At 51.4% G+C, this 27,351-nt stretch overlaps 1 protein-coding gene and 20 non-coding genes across 21 annotated transcripts; all 21 read left to right on the top strand.

Annotated features, from left to right (window-relative positions):
- Positions 1 to 233: 233 nt before the first annotated feature.
- LOC146287336 (signal recognition particle RNA) lies at positions 234 to 532 on the top strand. The gene has a single exon (XR_014762337.1).
- A 294-nt stretch (positions 533 to 826) lies between these two features.
- Positions 827 to 1,125, top strand: LOC146287335 (signal recognition particle RNA). Its single transcript, XR_014762336.1, has one exon.
- Positions 1,126 to 1,419: 294 nt separating this feature from the next.
- Positions 1,420 to 1,718, top strand: LOC146287334 (signal recognition particle RNA). Its single transcript, XR_014762335.1, has one exon.
- A 294-nt stretch (positions 1,719 to 2,012) lies between these two features.
- Positions 2,013 to 2,311, top strand: LOC146287333 (signal recognition particle RNA). The gene has a single exon (XR_014762333.1).
- A 294-nt stretch (positions 2,312 to 2,605) lies between these two features.
- LOC146287332 (signal recognition particle RNA) lies at positions 2,606 to 2,898 on the top strand. Its single transcript, XR_014762349.1, has one exon.
- A 294-nt stretch (positions 2,899 to 3,192) lies between these two features.
- LOC146287331 (signal recognition particle RNA) lies at positions 3,193 to 3,491 on the top strand. Its single transcript, XR_014762313.1, has one exon.
- A 294-nt stretch (positions 3,492 to 3,785) lies between these two features.
- LOC146287330 (signal recognition particle RNA) lies at positions 3,786 to 4,084 on the top strand. Its single transcript, XR_014762343.1, has one exon.
- Positions 4,085 to 4,378: 294 nt separating this feature from the next.
- On the top strand, positions 4,379 to 4,677 carry LOC146287329 (signal recognition particle RNA). The gene has a single exon (XR_014762312.1).
- A 294-nt stretch (positions 4,678 to 4,971) lies between these two features.
- LOC146287328 (signal recognition particle RNA) lies at positions 4,972 to 5,270 on the top strand. Its single transcript, XR_014762311.1, has one exon.
- Positions 5,271 to 5,564: 294 nt separating this feature from the next.
- Positions 5,565 to 5,863, top strand: LOC146287327 (signal recognition particle RNA). The gene has a single exon (XR_014762342.1).
- A 294-nt stretch (positions 5,864 to 6,157) lies between these two features.
- LOC146287326 (signal recognition particle RNA) lies at positions 6,158 to 6,456 on the top strand. Its single transcript, XR_014762310.1, has one exon.
- A 294-nt stretch (positions 6,457 to 6,750) lies between these two features.
- Positions 6,751 to 7,049, top strand: LOC146287325 (signal recognition particle RNA). The gene has a single exon (XR_014762347.1).
- A 294-nt stretch (positions 7,050 to 7,343) lies between these two features.
- Positions 7,344 to 7,642, top strand: LOC146287324 (signal recognition particle RNA). The gene has a single exon (XR_014762332.1).
- A 294-nt stretch (positions 7,643 to 7,936) lies between these two features.
- On the top strand, positions 7,937 to 8,235 carry LOC146287323 (signal recognition particle RNA). The gene has a single exon (XR_014762309.1).
- A 294-nt stretch (positions 8,236 to 8,529) lies between these two features.
- On the top strand, positions 8,530 to 8,828 carry LOC146287322 (signal recognition particle RNA). The gene has a single exon (XR_014762326.1).
- Positions 8,829 to 9,122: 294 nt separating this feature from the next.
- Positions 9,123 to 9,421, top strand: LOC146287321 (signal recognition particle RNA). Its single transcript, XR_014762345.1, has one exon.
- Positions 9,422 to 9,709: 288 nt separating this feature from the next.
- Positions 9,710 to 10,008, top strand: LOC146287320 (signal recognition particle RNA). Its single transcript, XR_014762325.1, has one exon.
- Positions 10,009 to 10,302: 294 nt separating this feature from the next.
- LOC146287319 (signal recognition particle RNA) lies at positions 10,303 to 10,601 on the top strand. Its single transcript, XR_014762308.1, has one exon.
- Positions 10,602 to 10,889: 288 nt separating this feature from the next.
- LOC146287318 (signal recognition particle RNA) lies at positions 10,890 to 11,188 on the top strand. Its single transcript, XR_014762307.1, has one exon.
- Positions 11,189 to 11,236: 48 nt separating this feature from the next.
- On the top strand, positions 11,237 to 27,241 carry LOC146287316 (uncharacterized). Its single transcript, XM_084700285.1, has 3 exons — positions 11,237 to 17,609; positions 21,137 to 21,642; positions 21,810 to 27,241. The coding sequence occupies exons 1-3, from the start codon at positions 13,457 to 13,459 to the stop codon at positions 25,974 to 25,976; spliced, it is 8,826 nt and encodes a 2,941-aa protein (XP_084556411.1). The 5' UTR covers positions 11,237 to 13,456; the 3' UTR covers positions 25,977 to 27,241.
- Positions 19,173 to 19,471, top strand: LOC146287317 (signal recognition particle RNA). The gene has a single exon (XR_014762324.1).
- Positions 27,242 to 27,351: the final 110 nt, after the last annotated feature.

The raw sequence follows: 27,351 nt of genomic DNA, 5'->3' as shown, positions 1-27,351 counted from the left end.
AGTAGGCTAGATCCAAAACAACAGGCTATTCGTCTTTGGGGGTTTCATAGAACCTCATATTCCCCAAAAGGTTGGCATAGGACATTTGTATTCATTTATTTCGAATGCAATGAATAGGCCTACAGACAAGAGAATTCGACTCAAAACAAATTAATAGGCTGTGCAGATGTAGCCCATTCTCGATGACGTCACACGAAATCAACTCATGACCCACACCTGCAGCTTCAGATCTCGCCGGGCACGGTGGCGCGTGCCTGTAATCCAAGTTACCGGGAGGCTGAGGTTGTCGGATCGAATGAGCCCGGGGTTTGTGGGTTGCAGTCTGCTATGTCGAACGGGTGTCCAGACTAAGTTCGGTATCGATATGGTGCTCCTGGGGGAGCCCGGGACTACCAGGTCGTCTAAGGAGAGGTGTACCGGCCCAGGTCGGAAACGGAGCAGGTCAAAGCCCCCGTACCGTCCAGTAGTGGGATTGCGCCCGTGAATAGACGCTGCAGCTCAGCCTTGGCAATAATTCGGAACCCATCCTTTTTATTCTTCTCCATTTGTGTTGATAAATAAAACAACAGTTCCTTTGGTTGCTTATGTCACACAGTAGGCTAGATCCAAAACAACAGGCTATTCGTCTTTGGGGGTTTCATAGAACCTCATATTCCCCAAAAGGTTGGCATAGGACATTTGTATTCATTTATTTCGAATGCAATGAATAGGCCTACAGACAAGAGAATTCGACTCAAAACAAATTAATAGGCTGTGCAGATGTAGCCCATTCTCGATGACGTCACACGAAATCAACTCATGACCCACACCTGCAGCTTCAGATCTCGCCGGGCACGGTGGCGCGTGCCTGTAATCCAAGTTACCGGGAGGCTGAGGTTGTCGGATCGAATGAGCCCGGGGTTTGTGGGTTGCAGTCTGCTATGTCGAACGGGTGTCCAGACTAAGTTCGGTATCGATATGGTGCTCCTGGGGGAGCCCGGGACTACCAGGTCGTCTAAGGAGAGGTGTACCGGCCCAGGTCGGAAACGGAGCAGGTCAAAGCCCCCGTACCGTCCAGTAGTGGGATTGCGCCCGTGAATAGACGCTGCAGCTCAGCCTTGGCAATAATTCGGAACCCATCCTTTTTATTCTTCTCCATTTGTGTTGATAAATAAAACAACAGTTCCTTTGGTTGCTTATGTCACACAGTAGGCTAGATCCAAAACAACAGGCTATTCATCTTTGGGGGTTTCATAGAACCTCATATTCCCCAAAAGGTTGGCATAGGACATTTGTATTCATTTATTTCGAATGCAATGAATAGGCCTACAGACAAGAGAATTCGACTCAAAACAAATTAATAGGCTGTGCAGATGTAGCCCATTCTCGATGACGTCACACGAAATCAACTCATGACCCACACCTGCAGCTTCAGATCTCGCCGGGCACGGTGGCGCGTGCCTGTAATCCAAGTTACCGGGAGGCTGAGGTTGTCGGATCGAATGAGCCCGGGGTTTGTGGGTTGCAGTCTGCTATGTCGAACGGGTGTCCAGACTAAGTTCGGTATCGATATGGTGCTCCTGGGGGAGCCCGGGACTACCAGGTCGTCTAAGGAGAGGTGTACCGGCCCAGGTCGGAAACGGAGCAGGTCAAAGCCCCCGTACCGTCCAGTAGTGGGATTGCGCCCGTGAATAGACGCTGCAGCTCAGCCTTGGCAATAATTCGGAACCCATCCTTTTTATTCTTCTCCATTTGTGTTGATAAATAAAACAACAGTTCCTTTGGTTGCTTATGTCACACAGTAGGCTAGATCCAAAACAACAGGCTATTCGTCTTTGGGGGTTTCATAGAACCTCATATTCCCCAAAAGGTTGGCATAGGACATTTGTATTCATTTATTTCGAATGCAATGAATAGGCCTACAGACAAGAGAATTCGACTCAAAACAAATTAATAGGCTGTGCAGATGTAGCCCATTCTCGATGACGTCACACGAAATCAACTCATGACCCACACCTGCAGCTTCAGATCTCGCCGGGCACGGTGGCGCGTGCCTGTAATCCAAGTTACCGGGAGGCTGAGGTTGTCGGATCGAATGAGCCCGGGGTTTGTGGGTTGCAGTCTGCTATGTCGAACGGGTGTCCAGACTAAGTTCGGTATCGATATGGTGCTCCTGGGGGAGCCCGGGACTACCAGGTCGTCTAAGGAGAGGTGTACCGGCCCAGGTCGGAAACGGAGCAGGTCAAAGCCCCCGTACCGTCCAGTAGTGGGATTGCGCCCGTGAATAGACGCTGCAGCTCAGCCTTGGCAATAATTCGGAACCCATCCTTTTTATTCTTCTCCATTTGTGTTGATAAATAAAACAACAGTTCCTTTGGTTGCTTATGTCACACAGTAGGCTAGATCCAAAACAACAGGCTATTCGTCTTTGGGGGTTTCATAGAACCTCATATTCCCCAAAAGGTTGGCATAGGACATTTGTATTCATTTATTTCGAATGCAATGAATAGGCCTACAGACAAGAGAATTCGACTCAAAACAAATTAATAGGCTGTGCAGATGTAGCCCATTCTCGATGACGTCACACGAAATCAACTCATGACCCACACCTGCAGCTTCAGATCTCGCCGGGCACGGTGGCGCGTGCCTGTAATCCAAGTTACCGGGAGGCTGAGGTTGTCGGATCGAATGAGCCCGGGGTTTGTGGGTTGCAGTCTGCTATGTCGAACGGGTGTCCAGACTAAGTTCGGTATCGATATGGTGCTCCTGGGGGAGCCCGGGACTACCAGGTCGTCTAAGGAGAGGTGTACCGGCCCAGGTCGGAAACGGAGCAGGTCAAAGCCCCCGTACCGTCCAGTAGTGGGATTGCGCCCGTGAATAGACGCTCAGCCTTGGCAATAATTCGGAACCCAACCTTTTTATTCTTCTCCATTTGTGTTGATAAATAAAACAACAGTTCCTTTGGTTGCTTATGTCACACAGTAGGCTAGATCCAAAACAACAGGCTATTCGTCTTTGGGGATTTCATAGAACCTCATATTCCCAAAAAGGTTGGCATAGCACATTTGTATTCATTTATTTCGAATGCAATGAATAGGCCTACAGACAAGAGAATTCGACTCAAAACAAATTAATAGGCTGTGCAGATGTAGCCCATTCTCGATGACGTCACACGAAATCAACTCATGACCCACACCTGCAGCTTCAGATCTCGCCGGGCACGGTGGCGCGTGCCTGTAATCCAAGTTACCGGGAGGCTGAGGTTGTCGGATCGAATGAGCCCGGGGTTTGTGGGTTGCAGTCTGCTATGTCGAACGGGTGTCCAGACTAAGTTCGGTATCGATATGGTGCTCCTGGGGGAGCCCGGGACTACCAGGTCGTCTAAGGAGAGGTGTACCGGCCCAGGTCGGAAACGGAGCAGGTCAAAGCCCCCGTACCGTCCAGTAGTGGGATTGCGCCCGTGAATAGACGCTGCAGCTCAGCCTTGGCAATAATTCGGAACCCAACCTTTTTATTCTTCTCCATTTGTGTTGATAAATAAAACAACAGTTACTTTGGTTGCTTATGTCACACAGTAGGCTAGATCCAAAACAACAGGCTATTCGTCTTTGGGGATTTCATAGAACCTCATATTCCCCAAAAGGTTGGCATAGGACATTTGTATTCATTTATTTCGAATGCAATGAATAGGCCTACAGACAAGAGAATTCGACTCAAAACAAATTAATAGGCTGTGCAGATGTAGCCCATTCTCGATGACGTCACACGAAATCAACTCATGACCCACACCTGCAGCTTCAGATCTCGCCGGGCACGGTGGCGCGTGCCTGTAATCCAAGTTACTGGGAGGCGGAGGTTGTCGGATCGAATGAGCCCGGGGTTTGTGGGTTGCAGTCTGCTATGTCGAACGGGTGTCCAGACTAAGTTCGGTATCGATATGGTGCTCCTGGGGGAGCCCGGGACTACCAGGTCGTCTAAGGAGAGGTGTACCGGCCCAGGTCGGAAACGGAGCAGGTCAAAGCCCCCGTACCGTCCAGTAGTGGGATTGCGCCCGTGAATAGACGCTGCAGCTCAGCCTTGGCAATAATTCGGAACCCATCCTTTTTATTCTTCTCCATTTGTGTTGATAAATAAAACAACAGTTCCTTTGGTTGCTTATGTCACACAGTAGGCTAGATCCAAAACAACAGGCTATTCGTCTTTGGGGGTTTCATAGAACCTCATATTCCCCAAAAGGTTGGCATAGGACATTTGTATTCATTTATTTCGAATGCAATGAATAGGCCTACAGACAAGAGAATTCGACTCAAAACAAATTAATAGGCTGTGCAGATGTAGCCCATTCTCGATGACGTCACACGAAATCAACTCATGACCCACACCTGCAGCTTCAGATCTCGCCGGGCACGGTGGCGCGTGCCTGTAATCCAAGTTACCGGGAGGCTGAGGTTGTCGGATCGAATGAGCCCGGGGTTTGTGGGTTGCAGTCTGCTATGTCGAACGGGTGTCCAGACTAAGTTCGGTATCGATATGGTGCTCCTGGGGGAGCCCGGGACTACCAGGTCGTCTAAGGAGAGGTGTACCGGCCCAGGTCGGAAACGGAGCAGGTCAAAGCCCCCGTACCGTCCAGTAGTGGGATTGCGCCCGTGAATAGACGCTGCAGCTCAGCCTTGGCAATAATTCGGAACCCAACCTTTTTATTCTTCTCCATTTGTGTTGATAAATAAAACAACAGTTCCTTTGGTTGCTTATGTCACACAGTAGGCTAGATCCAAAACAACAGGCTATTCGTCTTTGGGGATTTCATAGAACCTCATATTCCCAAAAAGGTTGGCATAGCACATTTGTATTCATTTATTTCGAATGCAATGAATAGGCCTACAGACAAGAGAATTCGACTCAAAACAAATTAATAGGCTGTGCAGATGTAGCCCATTCTCGATGACGTCACACGAAATCAACTCATGACCCACACCTGCAGCTTCAGATCTCGCCGGGCACGGTGGCGCGTGCCTGTAATCCAAGTTACCGGGAGGCTGAGGTTGTCGGATCGAATGAGCCCGGGGTTTGTGGGTTGCAGTCTGCTATGTCGAACGGGTGTCCAGACTAAGTTCGGTATCGATATGGTGCTCCTGGGGGAGCCCGGGACTACCAGGTCGTCTAAGGAGAGGTGTACCGGCCCAGGTCGGAAACGGAGCAGGTCAAAGCCCCCGTACCGTCCAGTAGTGGGATTGCGCCCGTGAATAGACGCTGCAGCTCAGCCTTGGCAATAATTCGGAACCCAACCTTTTTATTCTTCTCCATTTGTGTTGATAAATAAAACAACAGTTACTTTGGTTGCTTATGTCACACAGTAGGCTAGATCCAAAACAACAGGCTATTCGTCTTTGGGGATTTCATAGAACCTCATATTCCCCAAAAGGTTGGCATAGGACATTTGTATTCATTTATTTCGAATGCAATGAATAGGCCTACAGACAAGAGAATTCGACTCAAAACAAATTAATAGGCTGTGCAGATGTAGCCCATTCTCGATGACGTCACACGAAATCAACTCATGACCCACACCTGCAGCTTCAGATCTCGCCGGGCACGGTGGCGCGTGCCTGTAATCCAAGTTACTGGGAGGCGGAGGTTGTCGGATCGAATGAGCCCGGGGTTTGTGGGTTGCAGTCTGCTATGTCGAACGGGTGTCCAGACTAAGTTCGGTATCGATATGGTGCTCCTGGGGGAGCCCGGGACTACCAGGTCGTCTAAGGAGAGGTGTACCGGCCCAGGTCGGAAACGGAGCAGGTCAAAGCCCCCGTACCGTCCAGTAGTGGGATTGCGCCCGTGAATAGACGCTGCAGCTCAGCCTTGGCAATAATTCGGAACCCATCCTTTTTATTCTTCTCCATTTGTGTTGATAAATAAAACAACAGTTCCTTTGGTTGCTTATGTCACACAGTAGGCTAGATCCAAAACAACAGGCTATTCGTCTTTGGGGGTTTCATAGAACCTCATATTCCCCAAAAGGTTGGCATAGGACATTTGTATTCATTTATTTCGAATGCAATGAATAGGCCTACAGACAAGAGAATTCGACTCAAAACAAATTAATAGGCTGTGCAGATGTAGCCCATTCTCGATGACGTCACACGAAATCAACTCATGACCCACACCTGCAGCTTCAGATCTCGCCGGGCACGGTGGCGCGTGCCTGTAATCCAAGTTACCGGGAGGCTGAGGTTGTCGGATCGAATGAGCCCGGGGTTTGTGGGTTGCAGTCTGCTATGTCGAACGGGTGTCCAGACTAAGTTCGGTATCGATATGGTGCTCCTGGGGGAGCCCGGGACTACCAGGTCGTCTAAGGAGAGGTGTACCGGCCCAGGTCGGAAACGGAGCAGGTCAAAGCCCCCGTACCGTCCAGTAGTGGGATTGCGCCCGTGAATAGACGCTGCAGCTCAGCCTTGGCAATAATTCGGAACCCAACCTTTTTATTCTTCTCCATTTGTGTTGATAAATAAAACAACAGTTCCTTTGGTTGCTTATGTCACACAGTAGGCTAGATCCAAAACAACAGGCTATTCGTCTTTGGGGATTTCATAGAACCTCATATTCCCAAAAAGGTTGGCATAGCACATTTGTATTCATTTATTTCGAATGCAATGAATAGGCCTACAGACAAGAGAATTCGACTCAAAACAAATTAATAGGCTGTGCAGATGTAGCCCATTCTCGATGACGTCACACGAAATCAACTCATGACCCACACCTGCAGCTTCAGATCTCGCCGGGCACGGTGGCGCTTGCCTGTAATCCAAGTTACCGGGAGGCTGAGGTTGTCGGATCGAATGAGCCCGGGGTTTGTGGGTTGCAGTCTGCTATGTCGAACGGGTGTCCAGACTAAGTTCGGTATCGATATGGTGCTCCTGGGGGAGCCCGGGACTACCAGGTCGTCTAAGGAGAGGTGTACCGGCCCAGGTCGGAAACGGAGCAGGTCAAAGCCCCCGTACCGTCCAGTAGTGGGATTGCGCCCGTGAATAGACGCTGCAGCTCAGCCTTGGCAATAATTCGGAACCCATCCTTTTTATTCTTCTCCATTTGTTTTGATAAATAAAACAACAGTTCCTTTGGTTGCTTATGTCACACAGTAGGCTAGATCCAAAACAACAGGCTATTCGTCTTTGGGGGTTTCATAGAACCTCATATTCCCCAAAAGGTTGGCATAGGACATTTGTATTCATTTATTTCGAATGCAATGAATAGGCCTACAGACAAGAGAATTCGACTCAAAACAAATTAATAGGCTGTGCAGATGTAGCCCATTCTCGATGACGTCACACGAAATCAACTCATGACCCACACCTGCAGCTTCAGATCTCGCCGGGCACGGTGGCGCGTGCCTGTAATCCAAGTTACCGGGAGGCTGAGGTTGTCGGATCGAATGAGCCCGGGGTTTGTGGGTTGCAGTCTGCTATGTCGAACGGGTGTCCAGACTAAGTTCGGTATCGATATGGTGCTCCTGGGGGAGCCCGGGACTACCAGGTCGTCTAAGGAGAGGTGTACCGGCCCAGGTCGGAAACGGAGCAGGTCAAAGCCCCCGTACCGTCCAGTAGTGGGATTGCGCCCGTGAATAGACGCTGCAGCTCAGCCTTGGCAATAATTCGGAACCCATCCTTTTTATTCTTCTCCATTTGTGTTGATAAATAAAACAACAGTTCCTTTGGTTGCTTATGTCACACAGTAGGCTAGATCCAAAACAACAGGCTATTCGTCTTTGGGGGTTTCATAGAACCTCATATTCCCCAAAAGGTTGGCATAGGACATTTGTATTCATTTATTTCGAATGCAATGAATAGGCCTACAGACAAGAGAATTCGACTCAAAACAAATTAATAGGCTGTGCAGATGTAGCCCATTCTCGATGACGTCACACGAAATCAACTCATGACCCACACCTGCAGCTTCAGATCTCGCCGGGCACGGTGGCGCGTGCCTGTAATCCAAGTTACCGGGAGGCTGAGGTTGTCGGATCGAATGAGCCCGGGGTTTGTGGGTTGCAGTCTGCTATGTCGAACGGGTGTCCAGACTAAGTTCGGTATCGATATGGTGCTCCTGGGGGAGCCCGGGACTACCAGGTCGTCTAAGGAGAGGTGTACCGGCCCAGGTCGGAAACGGAGCAGGTCAAAGCCCCCGTACCGTCCAGTAGTGGGATTGCGCCCGTGAATAGACGCTGCAGCTCAGCCTTGGCAATAATTCGGAACCCAACCTTTTTATTCTTCTCCATTTGTGTTGATAAATAAAACAACAGTTCCTTTGGTTGCTTATGTCACACAGTAGGCTAGATCCAAAACAACAGGCTATTCGTCTTTGGGGATTTCATAGAACCTCATATTCCCAAAAAGGTTGGCATAGCACATTTGTATTCATTTATTTCGAATGCAATGAATAGGCCTACAGACAAGAGAATTCGACTCAAAACAAATTAATAGGCTGTGCAGATGTAGCCCATTCTCGATGACGTCACACGAAATCAACTCATGACCCACACCTGCAGCTTCAGATCTCGCCGGGCACGGTGGCGCGTGCCTGTAATCCAAGTTACCGGGAGGCTGAGGTTGTCGGATCGAATGAGCCCGGGGTTTGTGGGTTGCAGTCTGCTATGTCGAACGGGTGTCCAGACTAAGTTCGGTATCGATATGGTGCTCCTGGGGGAGCCCGGGACTACCAGGTCGTCTAAGGAGAGGTGTACCGGCCCAGGTCGGAAACGGAGCAGGTCAAAGCCCCCGTACCGTCCAGTAGTGGGATTGCGCCCGTGAATAGACGCTGCAGCTCAGCCTTGGCAATAATTCGGAACCCAGCCTTTTTATTCTTCTCCATTTGTGTTGATAAATAAAACAACAGTTCCTTTGGTTGCTTATGTCACACAGTAGGCTAGATCCAAAACAACAGGCTATTCGTCTTTGGGGGTTTCATAGAACCTCATATTCCCAAAAAGGTTGGCATAGCACATTTGTATTCATTTATTTCGAATGCAATGAATAGGCCTACAGACAAGAGAATTCGACTCAAAACAAATTAATAGGCTGTGCAGATGTAGCCCATTCTCGATGACGTCACACGAAATCAACTCATGACCCACACCTGCAGCTTCAGATCTCGCCGGGCACGGTGGCGCGTGCCTGTAATCCAAGTTACCGGGAGGCTGAGGTTGTCGGATCGAATGAGCCCGGGGTTTGTGGGTTGCAGTCTGCTGTGTCGAACGGGTGTCCAGACTAAGTTCGGTATCGATATGGTGCTCCTGGTGGAGCCCGGGACTACCAGGTCGTCTAAGGAGAGGTGTACCGGCCCAGGTCGGAAACGGAGCAGGTCAAAGCCCCCGTACCGTACAGTAGTGGGATTGCGCCCGTGAATAGACGCTGCAGCTCAGCCTTGGCAATAATTCGGAACCCAACCTTTTTATTCTTCTCCATTTGTGTTGATAAATAAAACAACAGTTCCTTTGGTTGCTTATGTCACACAGTAGGCTAGATCCAAAACAACAGGCTATTCATCTTTGGGGATTTCATAGAACCTCATATTCCCAAAAAGGTTGGCATAGCACATTTGTATTCATTTATTTCGAATGCAATGAATACAGACAAGAGAATTCGACTCAAAACAAATTAATAGGCTGTGCAGATGTAGCCCATTCTCGATGACGTCACACGAAATCAACTCATGACCCACACCTGCAGCTTCAGATCTCGCCGGGCACGGTGGCGCGTGCCTGTAATCCAAGTTACCGGGAGGCTGAGGTTGTCGGATCGAATGAGCCCGGGGTTTGTGGGTTGCAGTCTGCTATGTCGAACGGGTGTCCAGACTAAGTTCGGTATCGATATGGTGCTCCTGGGGGAGCCCGGGACTACCAGGTCGTCTAAGGAGAGGTGTACCGGCCCAGGTCGGAAACGGAGCAGGTCAAAGCCCCCGTACCGTCCAGTAGTGGGATTGCGCCCGTGAATAGACGCTGCAGCTCAGCCTTGGCAATAATTCGGAACCCAGCCTTTTTATTCTTCTCCATTTGTGTTGATAAATAAAACAACAGTTCCTTTGGTTGCTTATGTCACACAGTAGGCTAGATCCAAAACAACAGGCTATTCGTCTTTGGGGGTTTCATAGAACCTCATATTCCCAAAAAGGTTGGCATAGCACATTTGTATTCATTTATTTCGAATGCAATGAATAGGCCTACAGACAAGAGAATTCGACTCAAAACAAATTAATAGGCTGTGCAGATGTAGCCCATTCTCGATGACGTCACACGAAATCAACTCATGACCCACACCTGCAGCTTCAGATCTCGCCGGGCACGGTGGCGCGTGCCTGTAATCCAAGTTACCGGGAGGCTGAGGTTGTCGGATCGAATGAGCCCGGGGTTTGTGGGTTGCAGTCTGCTGTGTCGAACGGGTGTCCAGACTAAGTTCGGTATCGATATGGTGCTCCTGGGGGAGCCCGGGACTACCAGGTCGTCTAAGGAGAGGTGTACCGGCCCAGGTCGGAAACGGAGCAGGTCAAAGCCCCCGTACCGTACAGTAGTGGGATTGCGCCCGTGAATAGACGCTGCAGCTCAGCCTTGGCAATAATTCGGAACCCAACCTTTTTATTCTTCTCCATTTGTGTTGATAAATAAAACAACAGTTCCTTTGGTTGCTTATGTCACACAGTAGGCTAGATCCAAAACAACAGGCTATTCATCTTTGGGGATTTCATAGAACCTCATATTCCCAAAAAGGTTGGCATAGCACATTTGTATTCATTTATTTCGAATGCAATGAATACAGACAAGAGAATTCGACTCAAAACAAATTAATAGGCTGTGCAGATGTAGCCCATTCTCGATGACGTCACACGAAATCAACTCATGACCCACACCTGCAGCTTCAGATCTCGCCGGGCACGGTGGCGCGTGCCTGTAATCCAAGTTACCGGGAGGCTGAGGTTGTCGGATCGAATGAGCCCGGGGTTTGTGGGTTGCAGTCTGCTGTGTCGAACGGGTGTCCAGACTAAGTTCGGTATCGATATGGTGCTCCTGGGGGAGCCCGGGACTACCAGGTCGTCTAAGGAGAGGTGTACCGGCCCAGGTCGGAAACGGAGCAGGTCAAAGCCCCCGTACCGTACAGTAGTGGGATTGCGCCCGTGAATAGACGCTGCAGCTCAGCCTTGGCAATAATTCGGAACCCAACCTTTTTATTCTTCTCCATTTGTGTTGATAAATAAAACAACAGTTCCTTTGGTTGCTTATGTAACGGGAGCAAATGTCATTCATTTGAACACATGTTTGGGGGCGGGACAGCCGATATCGTTCTGTATGTTTGCTGTGTCGGTGTTTGCGTGACATCTCTCTACAGGTGTTCCTTATCGGCGGGCTGATTTGACCACCTACGGGATTGGCTGGGTAAAGGCATAAGAACAAACCAAGATCTCCTCTCAGGGCTCGCACCCGACTACGGACGACAACGGTTTCCACACACGGAGGCGAGATCCGGAGCCAGCCGCCCTCTTCCCCGAGTCCTGGATGATCGGTCAGCACGGTGCCTCCAAGCCCCATCAGATTGTTCAACGCACTCAACTCCACGCCATAAAGGGAAGTAGCCCCGCTATTACTCTATGTGTGTAAGAACAACTGCAACCGTGATCGTTACATTTGGTTGCGTTTAATTATACACCTCCTGCACTTCCCCAGCACACAGAAGAAGCAGACGCCATCAGCAGTGTGGACGACTACCCCGAGACGAACTATTGTTGGTGTGGATTATAGTTTCCTGTTTCCCCAGTCTGAGCTGGGCTGCTAACGCACGGGGGAACAACGTCAGTGCCTCGTAGGCGTGGCCGACAGGCTCGCATCTGTCCCTCAACCTCCTCCTGGACTTCGGTTGGCTAGGCCGTGGGTTGGGCCGTGAGTACTGTCGAACGGTGATTGGCCTTCGAATCCGTTCCCCGTTAGAGTAGGGAATTGTGTATTTTAAATTGTGGTTAGACTTTCCACTGGCTGCCCGCAGTGTCACCATATTTATATCGATTATCTTCATACCTGGGGCTCTGTGTTGTCATACTGGGTGGTGATCTTACCTGTTGGCTCATTTAGCCTCCAGCTGTTTGCATATTGCACATGCTATTATAGTGCCAGATTGTTTGCAGTTTTTGCACGTACGTTTGCAGTGTCATTGTTTACACGCTTTGCACAGACTGATCTCAGTGGGGATCACTGCTTAAACTTTGCACATCTTGACGTTTTCCACTATAGGGTTACCACACGGTCGGTTAGATTACTATAGCCCTCTTTACAGGTTTGCAGATAATACCCATTTCCACTGCCGGCGCCTAGTCTGGCCACCCTGTTCTAACTGTGAATTGATGAGTTGTTTTCTTGTGTTATTTCCTCTGCTAGTATTTTATAGGATGACAGTTTTCCTGTTTTAAACTTTGTTAATACCAATAAAACCGTGTTCATAAATACATTGTTGGTATTGTTGTGTATTCAAGGGTCTAACGTTTTTAACCTGTCCGGTTACAAATTTGGCGTAGTCGGCAGGACCCTTGACGTACACAGCAATATGAATAATGGCGGGCAGCCAATGGTGGCGGGGGCACAACCCCAAGTAGTGCCCACAATGATGCCATGGTTCATGAGTGGGCCATGGGTGCCAAAGTATAGCGGGGAAGGAGAACCATCCAAATTTCTAGATTGGCGAACCCAAATTGAGGCTTTTATTCGGGCCCAGGGGCTAAATGACGAACAGCGGGTAGACTTTTTGTTGAGCGTATTGGAAGGGAATGCAAAAAGGGAGGTGGCGCTGTTGGCAGAGGCTGATCGAAATACGGATGTAAAGATTCTGGACGCCCTGGCGAGGCTGTATGGGGGCCAGCAACCAGTAGCCCTGCTGCGAGTACAGTTCTTTAACTGTAAACAAGAACCTGGAGAGGATGTGGGCACGTTCACTCTTCGGCTGCGGGAGCTGCATCACAGGTGGAGAGCAAGAGACCCCCAGGATGCGGGCTCGGATGACGAACTGCTGCGCACCCAGTTTTCCATGGGCCTGAGGCAGGGATTAGCCAAACAAGAACTGCAAAGACAGCTCAGAAGGGTCACAACGCTTACATTTGTCCAGGTCTGTGCAGAGGCAAAAGCATTGGAGCGTGAACTGGGCCACACTGAAGAAGCCCAAGTTTGCCCAACTGTTGCCACAACATCCAAGAGGCCCTCAACGGTCACCTCTGATTGGCAGCAAATGAAGGAAGCCCTCCGAGCCGAATTGCGTCAAGAGTTGACAGAACAGGTGAGCCTCCTAAGTAAATCCATCGTCGAACAGCTGCAAGGGCGTTTAAACATCATACCAGCCACCGGTGCTACAGCACTGCCGGCCATGGGTGCAAACCCCCAACAGGCTTGGCGTCAAGAACATGACCCGAGACGACAGCGGCTAGGGTCTGCCCCCCCGGATAATACGTCTTACCAATGGGATGGCCAAGGGAGAGCCATTTGCCGCGACTGCGGGGAGGCTGGGCATATTCAGAGGTTTTGCCCACGGCGACGGCCGCACCAGCCGGGTTTTCGGTATCCCCGGTCACAGCAGGGCGAGTGAACCGGGAGGGGCCCCAGATCGTACCCCCACAAAGGCCCTCAATGGTGGGCAAATGCCCTGAAGTGGAAGTGTTTGTTCAAGGGCAACGGGTCCCATTTATACTTGACACTGGCTCCCAAGTCACCATGTTCAGCCAAACACTGTTCCAGCACTATTTTGGGGGGGAGTGCATACAAGATCCCAGTGGTATACCATGGCTAACCTTGAAAGCGGCCAATGGTCTTCGTATTCCTTATGTGGGTTATGCTGTCTTGGATTTTAGTATTGGGGGAATAGACATTAAGAAAAAGGGTGTGGTTATTGTGAGGGATGATTGTATAAACACAGAATATGGCCTCCTTGGAATGAATGTGGTGGCGGATTGTTGGACAGAGGTATTCCGTAGGGGGCACCCAGGAGTGACGGCATTTAAATCTGTGTTCTCTCCTCATGCAGAGAAGGCTTGGGATGCAGCTTTTGCCGCTTGCCAGAAAGCGGATACGTCGATGGGCCAGATGGAGCTACAAGGGGTGGCTAGACTCCAGCGGCAGTCCCCAGTGAGGTTACCTCCTACCACAGAGACTATTATCTGGGCCCAAGTTCCACAAGCAGCTGGCCTACAGGATTGCCTGGTCCTGGTTGAAGACCTAGAAGACCATGGGCACGAATGGAGAGTGGCCAGATCTTTGAGCTGGACCCGTGGTGGGAGGGTCCCCCTGCGCATCTGCAACCCTAATCCTTTCCCGCTGGAACTACCTCAACGACGCCCCCTGGCTACAGTGACCCAGATTGACCCCAGAGATGTACAAGGGCGGTCGAAGTTGGTGCTGCGCAATACTGGTCCCCAGATAGTTGAGGTCGATGTACAGCACGTAGGGCAGACTTCAACCGAGGAGCACCCGGCACTGGCACTACGTGGGGAGGAATTGAATGACTATCAACAAGCACAACTGAAGGCCCTCCTGCAGAAGTGGTCACACATATTCGCTGCACACGATGAAGATTTTGGAAGGACCTCAGTGGTCACCCACCAGATACCCACTGGCACAGCACCCCCAATAAGAGAACGCTACCGCCCTGTCGCTCCAAACCTCTACCCAGAGTTGAGGGCCTTATTGCAGGGCATGCTTGACAGTGGGGTGGTGAAAGAAAGTTCGAGTCCGTGGGCAGCTCCAGTGGTCCTGGCAAAAAAGAAAGACGGGTCGTGGAGATTCTGTGTGGATTACCGCAAGCTTAATTCCGTGACTCACAAAGACTCCTTTCCCCTGCCGCGCATTGAGGAGTCCCTCACGAGCCTAACCCAAGCCAAATGGTACTCCACGCTCGACTTGGCGAGCGGATACTGGCAAGTGGATGTCGCACCAGAGGACCAGGAGAAGACTGCGTTCACTACACCCTTTGGCCTCTACCACTTTGAACGTATGCCTTTTGGACTCTGCAATGCGCCAGCTACGTTTCAGAGATTAATGCAACGTTGCCTCGGCTCACAAGTGTACGATCACCTCTTGATTTATCTCGATGACGTCATAGTCTATTCGCCCGACTTCCCCACCCACTTACAACACCTGGAACAGGTATTTACCCGCCTTCAAGAACATGGCCTGAAACTACAACCCCGTAAGTGTCATCTGTTCCAGAAGCAAGTGGTCTACCTGGGGCATGTGGTTAGCAGTCAGGGTGTGGCAACCGACCCAGACAAGACGGCCATTGTCCGCGATTGGGCTGCGCCCACGACCGTCAAGCAAGTGAGGTCATTTTTAGGCTTCGCGGGGTACTACAGGCGATTTATCCCTGCTTTCTCCAAAGTCGCCGCTCCACTTCACCAGCTCCTACAGGGCCAGGCTAATAGACCTTCTGCCCCAATCCAGTGGACAGCTGACTGCCAAGTTGCTTTTGACAACCTGAAACAGGCTCTTCTTAGTGCCCCCATACTGGCTTTTGCGGACTTCCAATTGCCTTTCAAGCTGTACACAGACGCCAGCCTGGATGGCCTAGGAGCGGTCCTGTCCCAAGTCCAGGATGGAAAAGAGCGGGTCATAGCATACGCAAGCCGTAGCCTCGCTCCGGCTGAGCGCAACGACAAAAATTACAGCTCCTTCAAGCTGGAGCTCTTGGCCTTGAAGTGGGCAATTACAGACAAATTCAAAGACTACTTGTGGGGGGCCCAAGTCACTGTGTTCACAGACAACAACCCGCTAGTCCACCTGCAGACCGCACGACTGGGGGCAACCGAACAACGATGGGTGGCCCAACTGGCCAACTACTCGTACGAAGTACGCTACCGACCAGGGACGGCCAACCGAAACGCAGATGTCTTGTCGCGACTTCCAGGAGAAGCCACCAGCACCACCACACAGGCCACAGCGTGCACGACGTCAGTAGAACCCTGCCCTGGCTCAAACCTATGGGCGACGCGTCAAATAGAGGATCCAGACCTACGACTCCTCCAGGCCTGGAGGCTAGAGGCAGAACCTCCAGTCACCGGTAACCGTTCGGCCTTGTCCCCACAACTCCGTCGCCTGCTTCAAGAGTGGGACCATCTGGAGCTTCAAGATGGAGCCTTGGTGAGGCACGTCACTGAACCTGACACTGGGGCCCCAGTAAGACAAATTGTCATCCCAGAGGGCCAAGCTCGATCGATATGGGAGGAATACCACAGAGCGGCAGGTCACGCTCACGGCGACAAGATGATGTCCTTGCTTAGGAGGAGGTTCTTTTGGGTGGGAATGAGTGCAAGTGCCCGGGCATGGACCACCGAATGTACCACCTGTGTGGTAGGAAAGCGGGGGCAACAACCAAAAGCCCCCCTGTGCCCCATTCCGTCCAGCTTTCCATTTGAAACTGTGGCCCTGGACTTTTTATCACTCGGAAGGCCCGCGGACCCTTACCAATATATTTTGGTCATCACGGATCTGTTTTCACGCTACGCACTGGCCGTGCCCACGAAGGATCAGACGGCTGCTACAACGGTGAAGGCACTGTGGACTGCTCTCATCCTCCCATTTGGCTGCCCAGAACGGATCCTCACCGACCGAGGGGGAGCATTCGAGTCGGCCCTAATGCAACAACTATGTGCCATGTATGGCTGCAGGAAGGTACATACTACCCCGTACCACCCACAGGGCAACGGGGCCTGCGAAAGGCTTAACCGCACACTTCTGTCCCTGTTGAGCACAATCGAGGTTAAGCACCAGGCCCAGTGGCCAGTTCATCTTCCAGCCCTCCTGCAAGCATACAACAATTCCTCCCACGCTAGCACCGGGATGACACCACACTACGTCGTGTTTGGCCGCCACGCCAGGCTTCCAGTGGACATGCTACATGAAGTCGCACCACCTCAACAAAGAGCTGATCTAGACGGGTGGGTCCGAACGCACTATCACTCACTTCTACAAGCTTATGACGCAGTACGGGGAAATGCGGAGCGTCGTGTAAACTGGAACCAAAAACGGTATGACCGCAATGCCCGTACCTTGCCGCTGCTACCTGGAGAGAGGGTGCTAATCAGAAATTTTCGCCGTCGGGCTCAAGGTAAATTGGCCCCTCAGTGGCTCCCATTACCCTTTGTAGTCGTCTCCCAGCCTTACCAGGACCGGCCAGTATTTGCTATACGGCCAGAGGGTAAAGATGGTCCTATTCGAACAATCCATCGTAACAACTTGAGATCCTGTCCTGGTGATCCACCACCAACCAACCACACCCCTGCGAACCCACATAGAAACGACACCTGGCAACCAGAACCGGTTTGGCCATACATCCCACTGGCACGCCACCAACTGATGCCACAACAGCAGCAGGAACCCACAGCCGCACCGCTGAGACCGGCCGCAGCGCCAACGGCCTCCACAGCAACGCCACCTCCTGCCATTGCTCCAGTCGCCCCGGCCCCCGAAGCCCCTGTATACGATCTAGTAGTTCCTCTTAATGTACCTGTAGATCATGGCCCAACCCCTACACACCATCAAGGAACCGCAACGGGTACCCCACCAAGGTACCCAGCTCGCCACAATCGGGGTCAACCTCCAGCACGGTACCACCCTGAGGATTGAACCAGACAGTAGTGCTCGGGACGACCACTGTTAATGTGGGGGGGAATAATTGTAACGGGAGCAAATGTCATTCATTTGAACACATGTTTGGGGGCGGGACAGCCGATATCGTTCTGTATGTTTGCTGTGTCGGTGTTTGCGTGACATCTCTCTACAGGTGTTCCTTATCGGCGGGCTGATTTGACCACCTACGGGATTGGCTGGGTAAAGGCATAAGAACAAACCAAGATCTCCTCTCAGGGCTCGCACCCGACTACGGACGACAACGGTTTCCACACACGGAGGCGAGATCCGGAGCCAGCCGCCCTCTTCCCCGAGTCCTGGATGATCGGTCAGCACGGTGCCTCCAAGCCCCATCAGATTGTTCAACGCACTCAACTCCACGCCATAAAGGGAAGTAGCCCCGCTATTACTCTATGTGTGTAAGAACAACTGCAACCGTGATCGTTACATTTGGTTGCGTTTAATTATACACCTCCTGCACTTCCCCAGCACACAGAAGAAGCAGACGCCATCAGCAGTGTGGACGACTACCCCGAGACGAACTATTGTTGGTGTGGATTATAGTTTCCTGTTTCCCCAGTCTGAGCTGGGCTGCTAACGCACGGGGGAACAACGTCAGTGCCTCGTAGGCGTGGCCGACAGGCTCGCATCTGTCCCTCAACCTCCTCCTGGACTTCGGTTGGCTAGGCCGTGGGTTGGGCCGTGAGTACTGTCGAACGGTGATTGGCCTTCGAATCCGTTCCCCGTTAGAGTAGGGAATTGTGTATTTTAAATTGTGGTTAGACTTTCCACTGGCTGCCCGCAGTGTCACCATATTTATATCGATTATCTTCATACCTGGGGCTCTGTGTTGTCATACTGGGTGGTGATCTTACCTGTTGGCTCATTTAGCCTCCAGCTGTTTGCATATTGCACATGCTATTATAGTGCCAGATTGTTTGCAGTTTTTGCACGTACGTTTGCAGTGTCATTGTTTACACGCTTTGCACAGACTGATCTCAGTGGGGATCACTGCTTAAACTTTGCACATCTTGACGTTTTCCACTATAGGGTTACCACACGGTCGGTTAGATTACTATAGCCCTCTTTACAGGTTTGCAGATAATACCCATTTCCACTGCCGGCGCCTAGTCTGGCCACCCTGTTCTAACTGTGAATTGATGAGTTGTTTTCTTGTGTTATTTCCTCTGCTAGTATTTTATAGGATGACAGTTTTCCTGTTTTAAACTTTGTTAATACCAATAAAACCGTGTTCATAAATACATTGTTGGTATTGTTGTGTATTCAAGGGTCTAACGTTTTTAACCTGTCCGGTTACACTTATGTCACACAGTAGGCTAGATCCAAAACAACAGGCTATTCATCTTTGGGGATTTCATAGAACCTCATATTCCCAAAAAGGTTGGCATAGCACATTTGTATTCATTTATTTCGAATGCAATGAATACAGACAAGAGAATTCGACTCAAAACAAATTAATAGGCTGTGCAGATGTAGCCCATTCTCGATGACGTCACACGAAATCAACTCATGACCCACACCTGCAGCTTCAGATCTCGCCGGGCACGGTGGCGCGTGCCTGTAATCCAAGTTACCGGGAGGCTGAGGTTGTCGGATCGAATGAGCCCGGGGTTTGTGGGTTGCAGTCTGCTATGTCGAACGGGTGTCCAGACTAAGTTCGGTATCGATATGGTGCTCCTGGGGGAGCCCGGGACTACCAGGTCGTCTAAGGAGAGGTGTACCGGCCCAGGTCGGAAACGGAGCAGGTCAAAGCCCCCGTACCGTCCAGTAGTGGGATTGCGCCCGTGAATAGACGCTGCAGCTCAGCCTTGGCAATAATTCGGAACCCAGCCTTTTTATTCTTCTCCATTTGTGTTGATAAATAAAACAACAGTTCCTTTGGTTGCTTATGTCACACAGTAGGCTAGATCCAAAACAACAGGCTATTCGTCTTTGGGGGTTTCATAGAACCTCATATTCCCAAAAAGGTTGGTGTAACGGGAGCAAATGTCATTCATTTGAACACATGTTTGGGGGCGGGACAGCCGATATCGTTCTGTATGTTTGCTGTGTCGGTGTTTGCGTGACATCTCTCTACAGGTGTTCCTTATCGGCGGGCTGATTTGACCACCTACGGGATTGGCTGGGTAAAGGCATAAGAACAAACCAAGATCTCCTCTCAGGGCTCGCACCCGACTACGGACGACAACGGTTTCCACACACGGAGGCGAGATCCGGAGCCAGCCGCCCTCTTCCCCGAGTCCTGGATGATCGGTCAGCACGGTGCCTCCAAGCCCCATCAGATTGTTCAACGCACTCAACTCCACGCCATAAAGGGAAGTAGCCCCGCTATTACTTTATGTGTGTAAGAACAACTGCAACCGTGATCGTTACATTTGGTTGCGTTTAATTATACACCTCCTGCACTTCCCCAGCACACAGAAGAAGCAGACGCCATCAGCAGTGTGGACGACTACCCCGAGACGAACTATTGTTGGTGTGGATTATAGTTTCCTGTTTCCCCAGTCTGAGCTGGGCTGCTAACGCACGGGGGAACAACGTCAGTGCCTCGTAGGCGTGGCCGACAGGCTCGCATCTGTCCCTCAACCTCCTCCTGGACTTCGGTTGGCTAGGCCGTGGGTTGGGCCGTGAGTACTGTCGAACGGTGATTGGCCTTCGAATCCGTTCCCCGTTAGAGTAGGGAATTGTGTATTTTAAATTGTGGTTGGACTTTCCACTGGCTGCCCGCAGTGTCACCATATTTATATCGATTATCTTCATACCTGGGGCTCTGTGTTGTCATACTGGGTGGTGATCTTACCTGTTGGCTCATTTAGCCTCCAGCTGTTTGCATATTGCACATGCTATTATAGTGCCAGATTGTTTGCAGTTTTTGCACGTACGTTTGCAGTGTCATTGTTTACACGCTTTGCACAGACTGATCTCAGTGGGGATCACTGCTTAAACTTTGCACATCTTGACGTTTTCCACTATAGGGTTACCACACGGTCGGTTAGATTACTATAGCCCTCTTTACAGGTTTGCAGATAATACCCATTTCCACTGCCGGCGCCTAGTCTGGCCACCCTGTTCTAACTGTGAATTGATGAGTTGTTTTCTTGTGTTATTTCCTCTGCTAGTACTTTATAGGATGACAGTTTCCTGTTTTAAACTTTGTTAATACCAATAAAACCGTGTTCATAAATACATTGTTGGTATTGTTGTGTATTCAAGGGTCTAACGTTTTTAACCTGTCCGGTTACAAATTTGGCGTAGTCGGCAGGACCCTTGACGTACACAGCAATATGAATAATGGCGGGCAGCCAATGGTAGCGGGGGCACAACCCCAAGTAGTGCCCACAATGATGCCATGGTTCATGAGTGGGCCATGGGTGCCAAAGTATAGCGGGGAAGGAGAACCATCCAAATTTCTAGATTGGCGAACCCAAATTGAGGCTTTTATTCGGGCCCAGGGGCTAAATGACGAACAGCGGGTAGACTTTTTGTTGAGCGTATTGGAAGGGAATGCAAAAAGGGAGGTGGCGCTGTTGGCAGAGGCTGATCGAAATACGGATGTAAAGATTCTGGACGCCCTGGCGAGGCTGTATGGGGGCCAGCAACCAGTAGCCCTGCTGCGAGTACAGTTCTTTAACTGTAAACAAGAACCTGGAGAGGATGTGGGCACGTTCACTCTTCGGCTGCGGGAGCTGCATCACAGGTGGAGAGCAAGAGACCCCCAGGATGCGGGCTCGGATGACGAACTGCTGCGCACCCAGTTTTCCATGGGCCTGAGGCAGGGATTAGCCAAACAAGAACTGCAAAGACAGCTCAGAAGGGTCACAACGCTCACATTTGTCCAGGTCTGTGCAGAGGCAAAAGCATTGGAGCGTGAACTGGGCCACACTGAAGAAGCCCAAGTTTGCCCAACTGTTGCCACAACATCCAAGAGGCCCTCAACGGTCACCTCTGATTGGCAGCAAATGAAGGAAGCCCTCCGAGCCGAATTGCGTCAAGAGTTGACAGAACAGGTGAGCCTCCTAAGTAAATCCATCGTCGAACAGCTGCAAGGGCGTTTAAACATCATACCAGCCACCGGTGCTACAGCACTGCCGGCCATGGGTGCAAACCCCCAACAGGCTTGGCGTCAAGAACATGACCCGAGACGACAGCGGCTAGGGTCTGCCCCCCCGGATAATACGTCTTACCAATGGGATGGCCAAGGGAGAGCCATTTGCCGCGACTGCGGGGAGGCTGGGCATATTCAGAGGTTTTGCCCACGGCGACGGCCGCACCAGCCGGGTTTTCGGTATCCCCGGTCACAGCAGGGCGAGTGAACCGGGAGGGGCCCCAGATCGTACCCCCACAAAGGCCCTCAATGGTGGGCAAATGCCCTGAAGTGGAAGTGTTTGTTCAAGGGCAACGGGTTCCATTTATACTTGACACTGGCTCCCAAGTCACCATGTTCAGCCAAACACTGTTCCAGCACTATTTTGGGGGGGAGTGCATACAAGATCCCAGTGGTATACCATGGCTAACCTTGAAAGCGGCCAATGGTCTTCGTATTCCTTATGTGGGTTATGCTGTCTTGGATTTTAGTATTGGGGGAATAGACATTAAGAAAAAGGGTGTGGTTATTGTGAGGGATGATTGTATAAACACAGAATATGGCCTCCTTGGAATGAATGTGGTGGCGGATTGTTGGACAGAGGTATTCCGTAGGGGGCACCCAGGAGTGACGGCATTTAAATCTGTGTTCTCTCCTCATGCAGAGAAGGCTTGGGATGCAGCTTTTGCCGCTTGCCAGAAAGCGGATACGTCGATGGGCCAGATGGAGCTACAAGGGGTGGCTAGACTCCAGCGGCAGTCCCCAGTGAGGTTACCTCCTACCACAGAGACTATTATCTGGGCCCAAGTTCCACAAGCAGCTGGCCTACAGGATTGCCTGGTCCTGGTTGAAGACCTAGAAGACCATGGGCACGAATGGAGAGTGGCCAGATCTTTGAGCTGGACCCGTGGTGGGAGGGTCCCCCTGCGCATCTGCAACCCTAATCCTTTCCCGCTGGAACTACCTCAACGACGCCCCCTGGCTACAGTGACCCAGATTGACCCCAGAGATGTACAAGGGCGGTCGAAGTTGGTGCTGCGCAATACTGGTCCCCAGATAGTTGAGGTCGATGTACAGCACGTAGGGCAGACTTCAACCGAGGAGCACCCGGCACTGGCACTACGTGGGGAGGAATTGAATGACTATCAACAAGCACAACTGAAGGCCCTCCTGCAGAAGTGGTCACACATATTCGCTGCACACGATGAAGATTTTGGAAGGACCTCAGTGGTCACCCACCAGATACCCACTGGCACAGCACCCCCAATAAGAGAACGCTACCGCCCTGTCGCTCCAAACCTCTACCCAGAGTTGAGGGCCTTATTGCAGGGCATGCTTGACAGTGGGGTGGTGAAAGAAAGTTCGAGTCCGTGGGCAGCTCCAGTGGTCCTGGCAAAAAAGAAAGACGGGTCGTGGAGATTCTGTGTGGATTACCGCAAGCTTAATTCCGTGACTCACAAAGACTCCTTTCCCCTGCCGCGCATTGAGGAGTCCCTCACGAGCCTAACCCAAGCCAAATGGTACTCCACGCTCGACTTGGCGAGCGGATACTGGCAAGTGGATGTCGCACCAGAGGACCAGGAGAAGACTGCGTTCACTACACCCTTTGGCCTCTACCACTTTGAACGTATGCCTTTTGGACTCTGCAATGCGCCAGCTACGTTTCAGAGATTAATGCAACGTTGCCTCGGCTCACAAGTGTACGATCACCTCTTGATTTATCTCGATGACGTCATAGTCTATTCGCCCGACTTCCCCACCCACTTACAACACCTAGAACAGGTATTTACCCGCCTTCAAGAACATGGCCTGAAACTACAACCCCGTAAGTGTCATCTGTTCCAGAAGCAAGTGGTCTACCTGGGGCATGTGGTTAGCAGTCAGGGTGTGGCAACCGACCCAGACAAGACGGCCATTGTCCGCGATTGGGCTGCGCCCACGACCGTCAAGCAAGTGAGGTCATTTTTAGGCTTCGCGGGGTACTACAGGCGATTTATCCCTGCTTTCTCCAAAGTCGCCGCTCCACTTCACCAGCTCCTACAGGGCCAGGCTAATAGACCTTCTGCCCCAATCCAGTGGACAGCTGACTGCCAAGTTGCTTTTGACAACCTGAAACAGGCTCTTCTTAGTGCCCCCATACTGGCTTTTGCGGACTTCCAATTGCCTTTCAAGCTGTACACAGACGCCAGCCTGGATGGCCTAGGAGCGGTCCTGTCCCAAGTCCAGGATGGAAAAGAGCGGGTCATAGCATACGCAAGCCGTAGCCTCGCTCCGGCTGAGCGCAACGACAAAAATTACAGCTCCTTCAAGCTGGAGCTCTTGGCCTTGAAGTGGGCAATTACAGACAAATTCAAAGACTACTTGTGGGGGGCCCAAGTCACTGTGTTCACAGACAACAACCCGCTAGTCCACCTGCAGACCGCACGACTGGGGGCAACCGAACAACGATGGGTGGCCCAACTGGCCAACTACTCGTACGAAGTACGCTACCGACCAGGGACGGCCAACCGAAACGCAGATGTCTTGTCGCGACTTCCAGGAGAAGCCACCAGCACCACCACACAGGCCACAGCGTGCACGACGTCAGTAGAACCCTGCCCTGGCTCAAACCTATGGGCGACGCGTCAAATAGAGGATCCAGACCTACGACTCCTCCAGGCCTGGAGGCTAGAGGCAGAACCTCCAGTCACCGGTAACCGTTCGGCCTTGTCCCCACAACTCCGTCGCCTGCTTCAAGAGTGGGACCATCTGGAGCTTCAAGATGGAGCCTTGGTGAGGCACGTCACTGAACCTGACACTGGGGCCCCAGTAAGACAAATTGTCATCCCAGAGGGCCAAGCTCGATCGATATGGGAGGAATACCACAGAGCGGCAGGTCACGCTCACGGCGACAAGATGATGTCCTTGCTTAGGAGGAGGTTCTTTTGGGTGGGAATGAGTGCAAGTGCCCGGGCATGGACCACCGAATGTACCACCTGTGTGGTAGGAAAGCGGGGGCAACAACCAAAAGCCCCCCTGTGCCCCATTCCGTCCAGCTTTCCATTTGAAACTGTGGCCCTGGACTTTTTATCACTCGGAAGGCCCGCGGACCCTTACCAATATATTTTGGTCATCACGGATCTGTTTTCACGCTACGCACTGGCCGTGCCCACGAAGGATCAGACGGCTGCTACAACGGTGAAGGCACTGTGGACTGCTCTCATCCTCCCATTTGGCTGCCCAGAACGGATCCTCACCGACCGAGGGGGAGCATTCGAGTCGGCCCTAATGCAACAACTATGTGCCATGTATGGCTGCAGGAAGGTACATACTACCCCGTACCACCCACAGGGCAACGGGGCCTGCGAAAGGCTTAACCGCACACTTCTGTCCCTGTTGAGCACAATCGAGGTTAAGCACCAGGCCCAGTGGCCAGTTCATCTTCCAGCCCTCCTGCAAGCATACAACAATTCCTCCCACGCTAGCACCGGGATGACACCACACTACGTCGTGTTTGGCCGCCACGCCAGGCTTCCAGTGGACATGCTACATGAAGTCGCACCACCTCAACAAAGAGCTGATCTAGACGGGTGGGTCCGAACGCACTATCACTCACTTCTACAAGCTTATGACGCAGTACGGGGAAATGCGGAGCGTCGTGTAAACTGGAACCAAAAACGGTATGACCGCAATGCCCGTACCTTGCCGCTGCTACCTGGAGAGAGGGTGCTAATCAGAAATTTTCGCCGTCGGGCTCAAGGTAAATTGGCCCCTCAGTGGCTCCCATTACCCTTTGTAGTCGTCTCCCAGCCTTACCAGGACCGGCCAGTATTTGCTATACGGCCAGAGGGTAAAGATGGTCCTATTCGAACAATCCATCGTAACAACTTGAGATCCTGTCCTGGTGATCCACCACCAACCAACCACACCCCTGCGAACCCACATAGAAACGACACCTGGCAACCAGAACCGGTTTGGCCATACATCCCACTGGCACGCCACCAACTGATGCCACAACAGCAGCAGGAACCCACAGCCGCACCGCTGAGACCGGCCGCAGCGCCAACGGCCTCCACAGCAACGCCACCTCCTGCCATTGCTCCAGTCGCCCCGGCCCCCGAAGCCCCTGTATACGATCTAGTAGTTCCTCTTAATGTACCTGTAGATCATGGCCCAACCCCTACACACCATCAAGGAAACGCAACGGGTACCCCACCAAGGTACCCAGCTCGCCACAATCGGGGTCAACCTCCAGCACGGTACCGCCCTGAGGATTGAACCAGACAGTAGTGCTCGGGACGACCACTGTTAATGTGGGGGGAATAATTGTAACGGGAGCAAATGTCATTCATTTGAACACATGTTTGGGGGCGGGACAGCCGATATCGTTCTGTATGTTTGCTGTGTCGGTGTTTGCGTGACATCTCTCTACAGGTGTTCCTTATCGGCGGGCTGATTTGACCACCTACGGGATTGGCTGGGTAAAGGCATAAGAACAAACCAAGATCTCCTCTCAGGGCTCGCACCCGACTACGGACGACAACGGTTTCCACACACGGAGGCGAGATCCGGAGCCAGCCGCCCTCTTCCCCGAGTCCTGGATGATCGGTCAGCACGGTGCCTCCAAGCCCCATCAGATTGTTCAACGCACTCAACTCCACGCCATAAAGGGAAGTAGCCCCGCTATTACTTTATGTGTGTAAGAACAACTGCAACCGTGATCGTTACATTTGGTTGCGTTTAATTATACACCTCCTGCACTTCCCCAGCACACAGAAGAAGCAGACGCCATCAGCAGTGTGGACGACTACCCCGAGACGAACTATTGTTGGTGTGGATTATAGTTTCCTGTTTCCCCAGTCTGAGCTGGGCTGCTAACGCACGGGGGAACAACGTCAGTGCCTCGTAGGCGTGGCCGACAGGCTCGCATCTGTCCCTCAACCTCCTCCTGGACTTCGGTTGGCTAGGCCGTGGGTTGGGCCGTGAGTACTGTCGAACGGTGATTGGCCTTCGAATCCGTTCCCCGTTAGAGTAGGGAATTGTGTATTTTAAATTGTGGTTGGACTTTCCACTGGCTGCCCGCAGTGTCACCATATTTATATCGATTATCTTCATACCTGGGGCTCTGTGTTGTCATACTGGGTGGTGATCTTACCTGTTGGCTCATTTAGCCTCCAGCTGTTTGCATATTGCACATGCTATTATAGTGCCAGATTGTTTGCAGTTTTTGCACGTACGTTTGCAGTGTCATTGTTTACACGCTTTGCACAGACTGATCTCAGTGGGGATCACTGCTTAAACTTTGCACATCTTGACGTTTTCCACTATAGGGTTACCACACGGTCGGTTAGATTACTATAGCCCTCTTTACAGGTTTGCAGATAATACCCATTTCCACTGCCGGCGCCTAGTCTGGCCACCCTGTTCTAACTGTGAATTGATGAGTTGTTTTCTTGTGTTATTTCCTCTGCTAGTATTTTATAGGATGACAGTTTCCTGTTTTAAACTTTGTTAATACCAATAAAACCGTGTTCATAAATACATTGTTGGTATTGTTGTGTATTCAAGGGTCTAACGTTTTTAACCTGTCCGGTTACATTGGCATAGCACATTTGTATTCATTTATTTCGAATGCAATGAATAGGCCTACAGA

The sequence above is a fragment of the Hypomesus nipponensis genome, chromosome 6, assembly GCF_054491055.1.
Source record: "Hypomesus nipponensis isolate SF chromosome 6, ASM5449105v1, whole genome shotgun sequence".
Classification (NCBI taxonomy): Eukaryota; Metazoa; Chordata; class Actinopteri; order Osmeriformes; family Osmeridae; genus Hypomesus; species Hypomesus nipponensis.
The sequence above is the reverse complement of the archived record's forward strand: the minus strand, read 5'-3'. Positions and strand labels throughout refer to the sequence as shown.

Coding starts and splice junctions, on each gene's coding strand:
- LOC146287316 (XM_084700285.1), top strand. CDS start 13,457: ATGGGATGGCCAAGGGAGAGCCATTTGCCGCGACTGCGGGGAGGCTGG. Junction 17,610..21,136: donor ACGGTACCACCCTGAGGATT/GAACCAGACAGT, acceptor GCGTATTGGAAG/GGAATGCAAAAAGGGAGGTG. Junction 21,643..21,809: donor GTCAAGAGTTGACAGAACAG/GTGAGCCTCCTA, acceptor CCCCCCGGATAA/TACGTCTTACCAATGGGATG.